The following is a 15,720-nucleotide window of genomic DNA, read 5'->3' on the forward strand; positions in this document are numbered from 1 at the left end:
CTCATTTAGTATGGTCTAGCTCTATAAAAAGACAGAGATCATTTGCAATGGATTATTATATAAACTTTCCTTCCAAGTTGATGTTATTTTATTTAAAACCACAACTAAAATCCCTATCTGACAATCCTTTTATTTTTTATTTCCTTAATCTTTAGTTTGTGCAACACAAATATACAAACCCTGACTGCATCTGTGATTGAAAATCGAGGTAACGCAGTGTGACACAAGTAATTGATGAGATACCTGGTTGTATTCAGTCGTTCACTCACACAGGACAATAACAGGGAAGAGGATGCTTTATGGTGCACATTATCACGTCAAATCTGTTGAAGACAGAAATATTGACTCGCGATGTTGTGCGTGGCCATTTTGATTTACACATGCATAATTTCTCTGTCATGTCACATCAGCGCAGATGTTTCAAGGCTGAGTGATTTACATAGTTTGATAGTGGTGCTTTAGAGGTGCAACAAGGTGTAAAGCTGTTAGGAAAAGGCTGGAATATGTTGTTTAGTGAACTTTTGTCTTGTAGATTAGATGCAAGATTTTGTTAACCTTGGCCAGCATTATCCTCCATTATTCCTTTTATTGTCTTGATTTCCTGTCAGTCTGTGTTAGGCACTGATTCTCCTCTCACAGCTCTGCATGACCTCCAAATCATTTTTTGTCTATTTTTGTCCATCTTTATTTCCGTCTCCCCGTCTCTTCTCCCAAACTCACTTTCCAATCATTTTCGACTCTCCCATGCAATCACTTCACCTGCTTTCTGCCCCACCTCTCGCTCTGCCTCTCCCCCTCCTGTTTCTTTAATCGTTCTGTTTTCCGCTGAAGGTTACTCTTGCCTGCAGGGCTATGAAAATGTCAGAAAGGCCCACTCCATTTTCAGCTACGTAAATAGCCATTTCCCGCCAGAGCAAACCCACTTTTCCAGGTCTGACCTGCCATGTTGCACATCACACATCCCACCTCTTTCTCTACACTACCTGAGCACAATAGTGGGGGGAAAAATGAACAGCGCTCCTTCATTGCTTATCTGTCATTTTGATATAACGGACTGCTTCCATCGTCCTCTGTATTCATCTCCCTCTTCTCCATTTAAGCAACCTCAACTCACGAGTGAAACGCTTAGCTACATAAATTCAACTGAAATTGCTCCCATTCCTGTAGTGATTAGCCTGAACACTATAAACACCCTTAAATATTGTGATTAAAAGCTTGTTTTCAGAACAAGCAGTAATATTAGGACAGAAACTATACTGACCCAATTGAAAAACAGGCTAATAAAATAACAAGAGGAACACTGTGTGACTTTAATTTTCAGTATTTACAGCCTCTAATGGACAAGTAAACTTCTATTAATCACACGGTGGACTATAGTTGAATTATTCAAATATATTCTCAAAAATATGCAACAGTCATGTTGAAATAAAATGCTAATTCCACTTTCCACGACTCACAAAAGAGCAGAAATGGACTTATTAACCTTGCCTAAAACCACTTTGTACTCCCCAACCTGAAACAGCCTTTTCGGAGTGCCATTATAATTCATCAGTGCAAGAAGAAATATGGGAAAGTGTGTGTTCATTGACAGACACGGGGAGAGCACTTACAGTGTTGAAGAGAATGACAGAGAAAGGAAGCTTCTCACCCTTCTTCAAGTCACCGTGAGCCTTAAATCAAATTTTGCTTCCATTAAAACTTTACTCTTAACACTCGAGGGACAAATGCTCTTTTATGGCTGAGCGAGTGTGTTCTGTGTAAAAGGTTTAGTGTTTTCTCTGAATTAGAATAGAAGGGCTTTGGATGCAGTGGTGAGAGGTGGCGTGGGCTTGGAAGGATGCTGCAGAAATATTAAACCTGGAGTCTTTTTAGCGATTTTTTAAAAAAAATCACGTCTTTGATCTCGGTTTCTCTAAAACAACTGTTCTTGCTTCTCTGCCCTGTATATCCTCACACTTTGAGAGCGAGCTCCCGCAGGTCATGCAAGGCTTGTTCATTTCCGTGTGCCATGTCCCAGAAAACCCTGTCGTGCTGCGCGTCACTCCCATCCTCCACCTCTTCTCCCCTTCACTAACACTCCCCTGATCTTCTCTTTCAATTTCCTGCAGCTTCGCAAGACAATGGCGAGCTACATCAAAGGCCTGCGTGAGAGGTTTGATAGCTCACATCAGCAGAAAAAGAAAGAAAAATCAGTCTCTCGTTCAACAGTATTTGGACTACTCATCATCTTTCAATGCGCTTGCAACAAAGGTTATATTTTCTCCGAGGTTCCCTTTTGAGAAAGTCAAAAAGAAAAGCTTAAGACTGAGGGGTGGAAAACAGTTTTAGAGGGCTTGATCCATTTCTACTTGCAACAAATTGTAAGGTTAACCGGTACAAAAATAAACAAATTGCCCTCTACACATATCACATCACAATTGTCAAGGACATGCTATAGACTGAAAATATCATTTCTCGCGGTCTCATATGTTTTCCTCCAATACTCATACTGAAGACACATTGATTCATGCCACAGCCTAACCACGGGTTTTGCACCGAATGTGACTGCAAAAGTGCACATACATGTGCACGCACACATTGTGAGAAGAAGAAATAACAGGGAAATGATGCACACAAAAACATAATTGAATGGTCGAGATATAAAATTACTTCTGGATCCATTCAGCCTAATTTACCTTGGTTTACTCAGTGTTGTTCCTCTCTTAACAATGGATATAGTGAGTCAACGCTGTCAGTCTGGCACTGCCCTCCCACTGCGACTGAAAATGACTTTCAACAGCTTGATCGAATTAATTGGCTTGACTGTTGGGCAGAGGGGGATAGATAGACCATTAGCTATTGAAAGGGAAAAGATTGACAAGTACGTTGTTTCTCAGGAATAATTGAGAGGGAGAACTGCGACTGGAGGGAGAGTGAGGGGTACACAAAGAAAGCAGGCTTCGGATGAGGACAAAAGAATAGATTTTGCAAAAAATGAGCCTGCTTTGTTTCCCCTCCTTGGCAGGAGTCAGATGTTTTGCTGTGCTCCATCTTGTGAAGCATGACTCCCCTTTCTCCTTAGACACAAAACCTATCATTTGGACATTTGTGGATAGACGAGAGAAAAGCAGCTTTACCAAAGACAGGAATAGACATTTTGAGGGATGCGGAAAAGGGGGTGGCAGCATGAAAAGTATTCAGCATGGAATCAAGTGTTTTCTAGTAATGTAGTGTATAGTCAGTGTATGATTAGTTTCATGAGAATTCCCAAAGCCAAGAAAAACAACAGAAACAAAGATGAAGAGCTTTGAGCAGTCCTGCTAATTGCTGCTACATCTAGTTATGGTGCACCAAAGATAGACCAAACAGACTAGTAAGACTGTGAATGAGCAGTAGTGGTGTGCATGCCATGCTAGCATTTAGCTGCTTGTGTGAGGGTTGCTTGGAGGGCAGGGCAGTGGCAGAGGTATGGGGCTCATTCTAATTGGATCTGTCAAAATTGCCACCAGTTAATATAGTGCCTCTATTAGGCAAAGCTGCAGCCCATGACCTGCAGCTCTCAGAGTGTGATCGATGGCTCTATTTGTTATTTTGCTGCTCCTGTTTTTGTTGCTGGTGAGGATGATGATGATGATGATGATGATGATGACCACAATGATAACAGAATTTTTTTTTTTAAATGATTGGTTCAAAATTTCTCTTGAAGGTGGAGCCCCATTCATTCCTATGAAAGTTGCTCAGTGGTGCACAGCACCAAAAAAAGATTTCTGCAGTATGAAATTGCGCAGATCTTAGGCATTAAAGGTGGTCTTGCAAAAATGCCAAGTGCATCGAGCGGAAAAAAAAAGAGGCACTCAGCAGCGAGCACAATGCTTCACTCCCATTGAAAACAATTACAAGAAGACATCCTCGGCTATTAAAATGCACTGTGTCTGATCAAGAACTTATGGTTGCTGTGCTAGCCAGCGTGATTTTACCAAGTAGGACATGCCCCTGGATCAACACCCCACATTGCATTCCAGGACTGAGGATTACTTGTTCAATTGTACTAACTTCAATTTGGAAAACTATCTTAGCTCTAAAGAAGCACAATTGAATTTTGAAAGAAGCACAGGAGCAACAGTGATTGGTTGATAGCAATGTTGGTACAGGAACGCAGTGTGGACTGTTGATCCAGGAGCATGTCTTAAATGATAAAATCACATTGTGCTGCTAAGCTTTGGGCAGGGGTTGGCCTCTAGCTACCTTTTTCCCTTAAAAGGGTTAGTTCAGAAAAATCTAAATTTAAAGCTATCATTTTACACTCACACTCAGTGGTAGAGTGGTAAATGGAATTATGTTTGTGCTGCTGAAATGATTGAAAATCTCAACAGTGATAAATCTTTTCAGATAGTGTTATTTTATTCAGGATAATCTGGGAGCACTTCCAGTATTTATACCTCTGACTTGAACCTCTGTTGCTGCTCTTACTAACAGTAATTCTAGTAATCTCTTATTCTCCAGTTACAGTAAGTCACTTTGGAAATGAGCTCAACCTTCATACCTAAAATATAAAATGTAAGTAAACCATTCTGAGGTTTGCAGTAGCCTCTGCTCTCCTCTGAATGGCTTGGATGGAGGAAAGGGATCAATACCTTGCTGTGCCAGAGCCTCATAAATCTGTAGAAATCTTTTTATGCTATATGAGCCCTCTACTTATCTCTGGCTCCAAATGGAACACAGAAACAAGGCTTTTTCTAGGTTTGACTGGGCTGCTTGGGGATTGTAACAGTGTTTATCAACCAGCCCTGTGAGACTGCTGTATTGCTGCTGTCTCTCTCTGTTTACATCAGATTTCTGGGAGTCTGTCCTGATGTCCTGGCAAGGTTACAGATGATGAACGGCTTCACTTTCATACGGAAGTATTACCCCTCCAGCGCATCCTGCCGTTCCTCCTCTGTAATTCAACCTCCCAATTTCTACCCTGTATGAAGGTATTCATAGCTCTTCTTATTCGCCCTCTTTATAACCTACATTTTTGCCTTTTTGTTCCTCCCTCATACTGTTTTTTATCATTTCTCTCTTTCTGTCACATGCATAATTTTTAGGCTGCTTCAGTCATTGTTTTACTTTACTCATTCCTCTATTTTCTTATGTTGGTAAAAGAATTAACAGACCTTGCATGTCAATGCCTTGACTGCTTCATACAAGTGAGGTTTTAATGGCATAATCAATACCCTCAGCACTGACCTCGGGGATAGCCTGTTTTAGTCAAATGCTCTTCAGTTCCTCTTGTGTGCGCAATTGTTTCAGCCAATGAAAAAGCGCCTTTGGCTTTGCCTTGAGAATAAGGACACCACTAGCTGTCACACACAAACACATACACACTTTCTGTACTTCTCAAACAACTCAATACACAGTTACACATTATGCACTTGAAGCTGGGGTAGGCAGAAATCTGGAAAAGGGTCTAACCTGTTAGTTGATCCAGCGGGGAATCCAGGCTGTCTGCTCCCCTGGAGCTGGAGTTTGCGCTGGCTGCGTTGCTGTGGCCTTTGACAGGGGGTCTGTCTCCGAAGCTGCTGCCCACTCTCCTCCCGGCAAGGTGGTTTGTAGCAGCTGGGATTGAGACAGAGGACATATTGTGATTTGAGGATCTCCGTTACTTAAGCTACATTACTGTGAACTTGAAGCCATAGCTTTGAGCCTTTAGCTCCGGTTAGCAACTTTTTCTGTCCACCTCTGAAATTTGCCAGTATTGACATGTGTTTTATTTCATTTATTGTCCAGCTCTTTTTTCGATTTTCTTTTTGAAAAGCTGTCTTCCTGTTTTGGGTGTCTTATATTATTTTATAATTAACAAGCTGTAATGCTAGCTTTTTATCTTGGCCACTTTTTTGCGTAATTTTTTTTTTAAAACAATTTTAATGATTAACAAAATAATTGATGGTTAATTATCTGTCCATCAACTAGCTGTTTCAACTCTACATTAAAAGTCGTTAATCTCTTGGTCAGTTGGACTAATTTATTATTCAACTCACTGTTTCACCACTACAGCCTTGGTCAAGACATCTGACTTGATTTGAATTCATTCATTCAGTTAACCCTCACCCGTGACACATACATGCAAACAAGGCTGCACTCAATCATCCTCCAGTGATCAGCATAGAGAAGAGTAAATAAAAAACTGTGGGCTGTGATACCAGTCCACAATAATCCCCACCAGCCTGAATGACTCAACGCGACTCAACATGGATTAATAACAGGGATTAGAGTGACACAAACTGCAGTCAATGGCAGAGACAGAGGAAAGAGGACAGAAAGACACATTTATTTTAGTCCAAACCAACCTACACACATAGCTATGCACATGGACACACTCTTACAAAAGATATCTGACGAACTGTGTCGACTGTATCTACTTCACCCAGACATTTTAATGTGAGCTCTAATATTTATTGCAGATATGTCTACTGTTTTATGAACTAGAGACCTGCACTTGTTTTGAGTTCTTTAGAGTGATTTCTTTTGTCAGTGAAACAGCTGGAAAATCTGTGGGGGATCCTGATGAAGAACTTATTGGGGAGTTCATCCTTACATTTCTAGACTCTAATAATCTGGCAGGCTGTTCTGTCAAAAGGAGGACAGAAGAAAGGGACAAGACAGTGAGGAGCAGACTAAAGCCCAGCCACAAAGTGGCAGAGAGCAAAGACAAGCGTCTCTTTTATCTCTTCTATAATAAAGCATGAAATAGGCTGGGGTAACTTTCGACTCTGGCACTGACACCAGAGTTCCAGTCCACTTCAGAGAGCGACATCCTCAATCAAAGGAGATGTGCGGCAACAAAGATGCACCCTTCGCCACTATAATTGCTTTCATGTTGCCCTGAAAATACGCACAAACATGTTTTCAAGCATCTGGGCGTTAAAAAGGAACGTACCATGAAATTAAAATGTAGAAAGGAATGTTCTGTGTAAAATTTAAAATACTCTCCATCTTGAATACACCCAAGAGTGTTTTTGATGGCAGCCAAGACATGACTGCTTTAAAAGAGGTCAAATGGCATTACAAGACGGAGATGTCAAAGATGCCCACGCTCCCTCCAAACCACATGACATGTAGTACTGCACATCCATACAGGCTGGGCGGCAGCTTGCTAAACACTTTGAACTACAAATAAGGCACAGATGTACATACAGTGGGACAATGCAAATGCCATCACCCATCTTGTCACTGCCAGTAACCTGATCCACTGCTGTTACCCTGAGAATAGAGAATGTGAAGTCCGATATCGTCCTCGACAAGAGGGCCAACAAGCAACACGGCAAGCTTTCAGACAGCGCAAGCAGCTGGCTGACAAACAGACCGGTCCCAGAGGAAAAGCCCGTCCCAGTGACCGGCTCACTGTACTGTACGAGATATTTGTGTCTGTTATTGTCTCTGTCTGTGTCCTGGCGAAAGTGTGTGTGTGGACTACACAAGCAGAAAGCAACTGTGTGTTAAAAGCTGTTGACAGTATGAGTGTGTGGCTTCATGTGTCACACTGGCCTAACAGGTGTGACTTCTGTCTACAGCCAGGAGACTGACTCTATAGGCCTTACCATCTGCATCTCTGGTCACACGCGTCAAACCACACCCAAATGTTTTGTGTTTCCATTACCAGTGTGGAGATGACAAGTTGTGCCAATTAATCCAAAAAAATTATCAAAATCACAGGAGCTGCAATATTTTGATAAAGATAAAATGTCACAACATACCTTTGTAAATAAAGCATTGTGGTGCTACAGACATGCCCTGTCCTACAAATCATAATTCCAACATAACGGAACATGCTTGACGAAATGAAATTAAAAAATGACCATTCCCACTAAAATTGTGACTCATATCTCAATTGAAATATCTGTCAAAATCATCACAGTATGATTTTTTTGCATATTGAGTCAAGCTTGAGATGGACTATTTCCAGTGTCTGGGCAAAATGCACCATTCCTGCCTTTAAAGCAGGCTATGGTGTCAGATGAGCTTCATCATTATTCAGGGACAGGTAAGCCTCAACATTCAGTGACCATTCAGTGATATCCCATCTCCGTTTTTCCAGCAATAAGCAGTAAATGCCAAGAAAAATCGCAACAAAAGCCTGAAAATCCTTAATGTTACCAAAAGGTGTTGGTAGCTGGCTACCATAATATTAATAATTTAGGGGCGTCAGTGGCTTAGTAGATAGAGCAGGTGCCCCATGTACAAGGCTTTTGCTGCAGCAGCCCGGGTTCGAGTCAAGCCTGTGGCCCTTTGCTGCATGTCATCCCCTCTCTCTCTCCCCCTTTCACACTTGGCTGTCCATTAAAGGCAAAATGCAAAATATTTATGTTGTCTTAGTTCACATTCAAAATGTTTTAAAATGTTCATTTTAACTTAACTGCATTATTTGAGCAGTGCATGGATATCGATGCCATTTTGGGCCGCAGATTTTGTGTCATCGAGTCAGGTTGCGAAAATGAATGGTCATATGTGTGGATGGTGGGGCGTGTGCTGTATTGCACCTTGCAGTTCTGGTTTGGAAGTGGGTCGTAAAAATCAGACCCATGCCAGACTCTGCTTTGTAGTCCATTCTTACAAATGTCTCCTCATGCTAATTTATGCACAAAATGTTTACAGTATTTCCTTATTTAAAAAACCAACAGAAGTAAGGTACTTAAATCTATATAAATTGATTAATTTTCAGTGCCCTGCCATCTCTTGGCCCATTCCTCATGGATTTACAACACATCTTTACATGGCATCAATGTTACAGTGTAGTACAGTGATGTTACTGTGAGCAGGAGTTTCCAAACTGGATGTTGATGAGACCCCCCAAAGTATCCCAAGATACACTGCTCAAAAAAAAAAATAAAAAAAATTAAGTGAACCCTTAAATCACCCAACAGATCTTAATTAACAAATTATTCAAGTTGAAAATCTTTACTGATGTACTACATTGTAGCATTTGTTGAGAACAAAGTGACATGACAACACCAGTGGAAACCAAAATCATCAACCCACTGAGGGCTTGATTCAAAATCAAACCAAAAATCAAAGTAAAAAATTTAAATCATAGGCTGATTCAATTTGTGTGATTTAAATTTTCTACTTTGATTTTGATTTTACTTTGATCATTTCTCATAATGTGACTCAGTGGTGTGTATGGCCCTGATATTAGCATTTAACTAAAAGCACCACTATGTCTAAGTAACTTAAAGCCTACAGAGCTGCATGGCTGTTGGCTCTCGTGTGTTGTCTTTCTGTAATTTAAACTGTTCAGATCCCCCGTTCATTCCAATGGACATAACTTTCCTAGGATGTCTAAGTCTATGATTACGGTCATCTGATTCCACTCAAATGCACAGACTTATTTGATGGGACGTCTAGAAGTCAATCACAGGGTACCTCATCATCTAAAGTGGACTGCAGTAGAGCCACACCCCCTTTTTAAACAAGCATGGCTGACTTTGAGGCAAGAAGGAAGTGCAAGCCTGTTTCAGTCGATAAATCATATTGTTAAAGCACATAATTTGTCTTTAAACCGTTTTTAAAGTGATCATGAGATGTTATATTGCTTACACATGTCAGGTTTTTTTTTTTTTTTATAATATCTGTCATTGGAATGGATAGAGTGCCGAAGTCACGCCCCTTCCGGTGAAGCTCATGGGACCTTAGATCGGAAAAAATATGAATGGCAGTGAATGAGGAGAGAAATATTATCTTTTGGTCCCGTTTGAGTTGTGACATGAAATTCAAATATGTCATTAATGAATTTAAAACATAAATTTTAAGGTCAAGAAAGTCATACTTTGTGGTAAAACTGTTGAGATATAAGCTTTTGAAAAAACGTAATTAGAAAGACTACACAGGAGGCGGTCGCGTATGTGACGTCATAGCTTTCGCTCGCTTCCAGCAGCTTGGAGTGAGTGCAACCTGGCACAAAACACAAAGCTATCTTCAATCATAAATTGATTAATCATAAAACAGTGGAATTTCAGCGGGAGGCCAAGCTGCAGGAAGCGAGCGAACGCTATGACGTCACATACGCAACCTCCTCCTGTGTACTCTTGAGTCTTTTTAATTAAAAAGCTTATATCTCAACAGTTTTACCACAAAGTATGACTTTCTTGACCTTAAAATTTATGTTTTAAATTCATTAACATCATATTTAGATTTCATGTCGCAACTCAAACGGGAACAAAAGATAATATTGCTCTCCCCATTCACTGCCATTCATATTTTTTCCGATCTAAGGTCCCATGAGCTCTGCCGGAAGGGGCGTGACTTCAGCACTCTATAGTGGATCTGAATGTCATAAAAAATGAATAGGGGAAATACTGGGTGTTTCTCAAACTCAAGGAAGGATCCTTAAATGGCTGAATTTCAAGGATAGGTCATCAAATCCCACCTAGGGACTGTTCTAAATTTCAAGGATCCTTCAAATTCTACAGAGGACAGAGTCCTTCCTTCAGAAAATATTTAAGGATGCATGTGTGTATCCTCAGCAGGTATAAAGTACCCACTGTTCTTTGCACACGATTTGCTTGAAGTGAAGGTGGGGCCACTTCAGTGAAACCTGCGCCAGCGGTGCTCTGCAGGATTTAGATATGTCAATTTTGAGATAAATATCTCCAGGAGTTTTTATCATACAAGCATAAAAAATTACTGACGGAAACCTCCTAATTTATGCTCTCCGCTGCCAAATAATGAGATTTTTAAAATACTGTGATTAAGCTACAACATATAACTTGTTAAATTATTAATTTACAGCAGTGATAGAGTGCTTAGTGCCACAAAAGTTTAGTTTAGCCTACCTGTTTGCTTTTTTAAGTATAATCCAGAAATATATATTCTCCCTAAAAGTCATGTGACTCTGAAAATACTGCTTACATTTGTTCAAATTGTACAACAACATTAGAGTATCAGAATTATCACAGTTTCCTGAAACCACCCAAGGCTATTCAAGAGAAGGCTGAGACACGGGGTCAAACATGGGGGGATTGCACATGCACAGTAAAATCTGGTCTGCACTTCCTCAAAGGCTCAGTAGATGGTCCGTCCAAAAGTCCTAGCAGACTGCACCAAGCGCACTCCTTGATTGCCTGAGCGGATCCTGCGCTTTTTATCTAGTGCCCCTGCTGTCACCCTCCAGCATCGCAGCTCAAGTTACACTGCGCATGTGCAATCCCCCCATGTCTGACCCCGTGTCTCAGCCTTCTCTTGAATAGCCTTGAAACCACCTCAGACCCCAGAGGGTTAATGACACACACCTGGGGACACTCGTTAGCCTGTTCCAATGTGTGTTCACTGAATGAAAAGGAAGGACTCTTGCCTCTGAAGGATCCTTCTTTGGAAGGACTCGTCCTACCAAGGAAGGATCCTTGACTTTGTGAAACACCAACTGTTCAAATAGGAAAAAAAAACAAAAACAAACTCATGATACAATTAGATTATAAAGCATCTTATTGATTATGTACACAGAACATTAATCTCAGGGGGTTTTCAACATCCGGAGATAATCAGAAACTGAGGATACTTTGAGTCGTGATGACAAATACATTAAAAAATATATATTCAATATGTTTTAAAAGCATCATGTTTTTTAATGGAAAAAAAGGTCTATTAAGATCATTTATTGTCACTTTTACTATTAGATGATTTCTGCCTTAAGATTATTCAACCATAACAGTGGACAGAAAAAAACAAAAGGTAATAAAGTAAGCTAATCAAAAAAATTGTTAATTACTTACTTTAGAGTAGAAATCCACCATTAGCTACAGTATTTTTGTGTGTTTGGAACATGATTTGGTTCTGACTGCTTTTTTTTAAATTCTTTTTTTAAATTGATTTATTTATTTCAATTTTTTGTGAAACACTAAATATTTCCACCTCCGGCATCTAAAAACTTTCAAATTAACCCGAAAAAGAAGATAAAGTCAATGGATGAACTGTGCAAATAGGATTTGATTTGATTGAAATAGATCAATGGCTGACAAACAAACATGGCCAACTGCTATAGCTAGCAACATGTGAACCATGGCACACAATGCCTAACACATAAATTAACAGCCATGATGAACTTTGTTTCAGGAAAATGCTAAAAATGTTAAGTCAAACTGCTACAGACCAGCCTTGACATGTTCAATGCAACAAACCTCATTAACACACCTGGTGCAGACCCAGAGAGACCACATGTTAATTGCCTCACATGCGCCAGACTCATTCAACAAGACGCCATGACAGGACAAACAGGTCAGTAGCCTATAGCTCTCATGTTGTGTGCTGTTGGTTAACCGTAATTTAAGAATCCCAACAAGCTGTTTAACGTCACACTTTATACTACAGCTATAAAAGCAAAACTTGTAGCTAACGAATAAGCTGCCAAATCACAATTAATGCTGAAACACTCACCTGGTGCTGAGCTCCATCCCATAGGCTGCCAACCTGCGCTTCATGCACTAATGCTATTTACCAGCTCAGTTTGTTTTGTGTTGAGTTGAGTGGTGGAAATGCCCGCTGAATATATCCTGTTTTATTGTGAAAAATCCAGCCAACTGGACAGATGTCTGCTGCCTCCCTTGCATGGTTCAACAAACAGAGGTCCTCGGGTCACCTAGCCTCCATTACAAGAAGCTAATTAGGCTAATGACCTGGCAATCACATATTAAAAGCGATACCAAAGGTAGAGCAGGCAGTGGCGCCCCCAAGGGGTGGGGGGGTGGGGGGAACTGCCCCTGTGGTGTAAATGGAGGCTGACATCACTGTTTTTAAGAGGCTGCAGTGCATGCATTTTTAAGATAGCGTGATATCTTGTGAAACTACACAGATGTAAGGCATACATTGGTACCAACCATGCATATGTTAACTATGCATGCCATCAAATTCAAATGGCTCATCCAGATCCAGTTGGTCAAAATCGGGTAAAAATTCAGCCATGACTACTCCAAACATGGTAACTCCTCACGTTTGTAAGGTCACTCCAGCGGTAACTTCCTGCAACAACACAAATCTCGCGAGACGTGAGATTTCAGAGCCAGACTTTCACTCTCTGAGTCTGGATCTGGATGAGCCATTTGAATTTGATGACTGCCTGTATTTATTTGAACACGGAGTACACGGACGCAGAGCTCATTGAAATTAAAAAGCGGGCGAGGAGAGAGAGGGAGCAGCAACAGGCAGAGGAACATGTCCGAATCCAGCTAAAGGTAAACACAGACGTTCTTTTCTCTTTTTTGTTATGTTGTTGGATAATTATAATAACAATATATCTGTGTCTGTCTGTATCTGTGTGAAAAAAAATGCACTTTTAGTGGACGTATTTTGACGTTCGATGTTGTCTGAGTGTCCTATTATTTAATATAGCGTGTGCTCACGGGCTGCAGGTAGGTCCGCGCTAGCTTCGTACTGGAGAAATATCAAATATTGAACATCCTATCACTCATTTAGACAAAAGTAGATCAGAAAATAGGGCCCAGGTTGAAAAAAACATTAGTTCCCCTTTAATTTGAGATCACCTGTTCTCTGTAAATGTTGTGTTGCTTAAAATCAGTGTACTGTTGTCTTGTTTTAAGAGAAAGAACAACCAGCCTATTTCAACAATGATGAAACGCCTAACTTGTACAGATGCGTAACACATTTAAATAGGATTGTGGTAAAACTCACAATGTTAACTTTGGTATTAGTCTATGCACATCAGGTAATTCCTAAACTCTCCATATTGACATTGAAAGTTTTCAACCAGCCTATACGTAAATAGCATAATAAAATTACTAAAAATGTAGTTGAGGCTTTTTGTCCCAAGATTTTCGGAGGCCCCGATCTGGCCACCCATATGAAAAATTTCTAGGGGCATCACTTCATATCTGGAGCTTTGCTGTCTGTGATAAAACCATTTAAAACCAATTAAATTGAACTTTACCCAGATGCAAAAAAGGAAGTCAAAAAAAGTATTTTATTTTATTATTTCCAGTATCAAAAACCTACAGATTGTCTTAATAGTTAATCACTTTATTAATAAAATGCCAGAAAATAGTGAAAAATGCCAGGGTGACATATTCAGATGGATATTTTTGTCCAACCAATGGCCGACAAGTCAAAGATTTTCAATTTACTTATCATATATGACAAAAAAGCAACAAGTACTCACATTTGAGAAGATGGAACCAGCATTTTTTCTTTTGCATTTTTGCATGAAAAATAATTATTACAATAATCATAATATCTATTTCCTTTACAGTCTTTTACAGTCTATATTCTGACTAATATTTCAGCTGTAATTGAAGTGTCTCATATATTGGAAATTTCAGATATTGTGTCTGTAGATTAATACGATCTTACGTGATGCTGGTATCTCAGCTGTCAGACGTGCCTCCCCTCATGAAAACAGGGAATTTAGAAACACTCATAAAGTATGCACTAGACGGGACATATACAGTGACTGAGAGACGTGTATGGCCTAGATACCAGTGACAAGCCTACTATAAATGTGTGTCGCATCAACCTAAATTCACACTCACACCTACACACACAAACACACAACACACCATGTTATCATCCTTCACTGAACTACTCCAAGCTGCTTTAATTTCAGAAGAGAGCTAATTGCAATTAAGATGCATGGGGTGTTGAGCTGAGAAGTAAAAGGAAGTAATCAGCGTTGATTATAGAGCCTGAGCCTGATCAGAGTAAATCATACACTGAACAGCTCCTCTCCGCCTGCCTGAATCTGAATCAGACATGACACCGGAACAGAGCCTGTTTTTAGTGTGATTACGTCCATGGCAGCACTACTGACTCCAGCTCTCTGCCAGATTTGAAAGGATTACGGCACATGTGGCACAGTGAGGCTGACCTAATCGTGTCTTGCCCAGAGATACGTATAAAGATGTGTTGTGGGTCAAAAAGTGAATCTACCCAGTACTGCTGCCAGCCTGAAATTAATGGTTTCCTTGCCAGTTGTTTTTATTTCATAATCTGGGTTTGTTTTGAAAACTGCTCATTATAGCTGAAGCTGTGTTGCTGTAGGCCTATATCACGCTTGATTCATGTATGTAAACACAGCAGCTAAATGAAACTAAATAGCTTCAGCAGAGACTGTTTTCTGCGATTAGCTGGCTAAATTTGTCTTTTGGGGATTGCTAAAATCAAGCTGTGAGAGTTCTGAGAAACAGTGAAGTTATTATGCAGCAAATGTATCTTTGAAGCCAGTGTGTTAAATGATCATTTGCAAGTCTAATACATCTGTTCCTCTATGTAGACTGTTCAGATGGTGTTAAATGATCCAAGCTGAAACGCATAACCCTGTATTGATCCACTGATGCAGAAGCTGTGCACTGAGCTGCAGCAGTCAAAATATTTCACCACATAACATTTAAGAGAACTACAAAAAGAAGTTCTTGCAGCCATTGTGGTTTCCTTTTAGTGCATACAATGCTTCTACCTAAACGTGTAAGTTACATAAAAATAAACCAGTTTATATCACAACTAATGCGTGAAAATCCTGTTGACTGAGTATATTTTTTCTTTTTCAGATGTTGTGTACACACATGTAGAGGCTGTAACCAAACATTTAATTTGTGCTTTGGTCCAGGGTGGCTCAGCAAAGTTTGGTGAGTGTGAGAGTTACAGATTCATCTTCCTCAACCGCATGTTTACAACAAATCTGTGGTAGAGAAATGGTGTCTGACTTGATTGTCTAACCAACACTGACACCTAGTGGTGAATGAAGGCAGAGTAATTCAAGAA

The 15,720-nt window shown here is 40.1% G+C and overlaps 1 protein-coding gene across 1 annotated transcript in view; it reads right to left on the reverse strand.

Moving 5' to 3' along the window:
* Positions 1-12,540, reverse strand: part of znf385c (zinc finger protein 385C) — a 203,017-nt gene extending 190,477 nt beyond the window's left edge. The window contains exons 1-2 of the mRNA XM_049562475.1: positions 12,388-12,540; positions 5,434-5,577 (exon numbers count right to left, since the gene is read on the reverse strand). Coding sequence (XP_049418432.1) covers positions 5,434-5,577; positions 12,388-12,409 — 166 coding nt within the window. The 5' untranslated portion in view covers positions 12,410-12,540. The remainder of the gene's footprint in view (positions 1-5,433; positions 5,578-12,387) is intronic.
* Positions 12,541-15,720: the final 3,180 nt, after the last annotated feature.

The sequence above is a fragment of the Epinephelus fuscoguttatus genome, linkage group LG19 (assembly GCF_011397635.1).
Source record: "Epinephelus fuscoguttatus linkage group LG19, E.fuscoguttatus.final_Chr_v1".
Taxonomy (NCBI): domain Eukaryota; kingdom Metazoa; phylum Chordata; class Actinopteri; order Perciformes; family Serranidae; genus Epinephelus; species Epinephelus fuscoguttatus.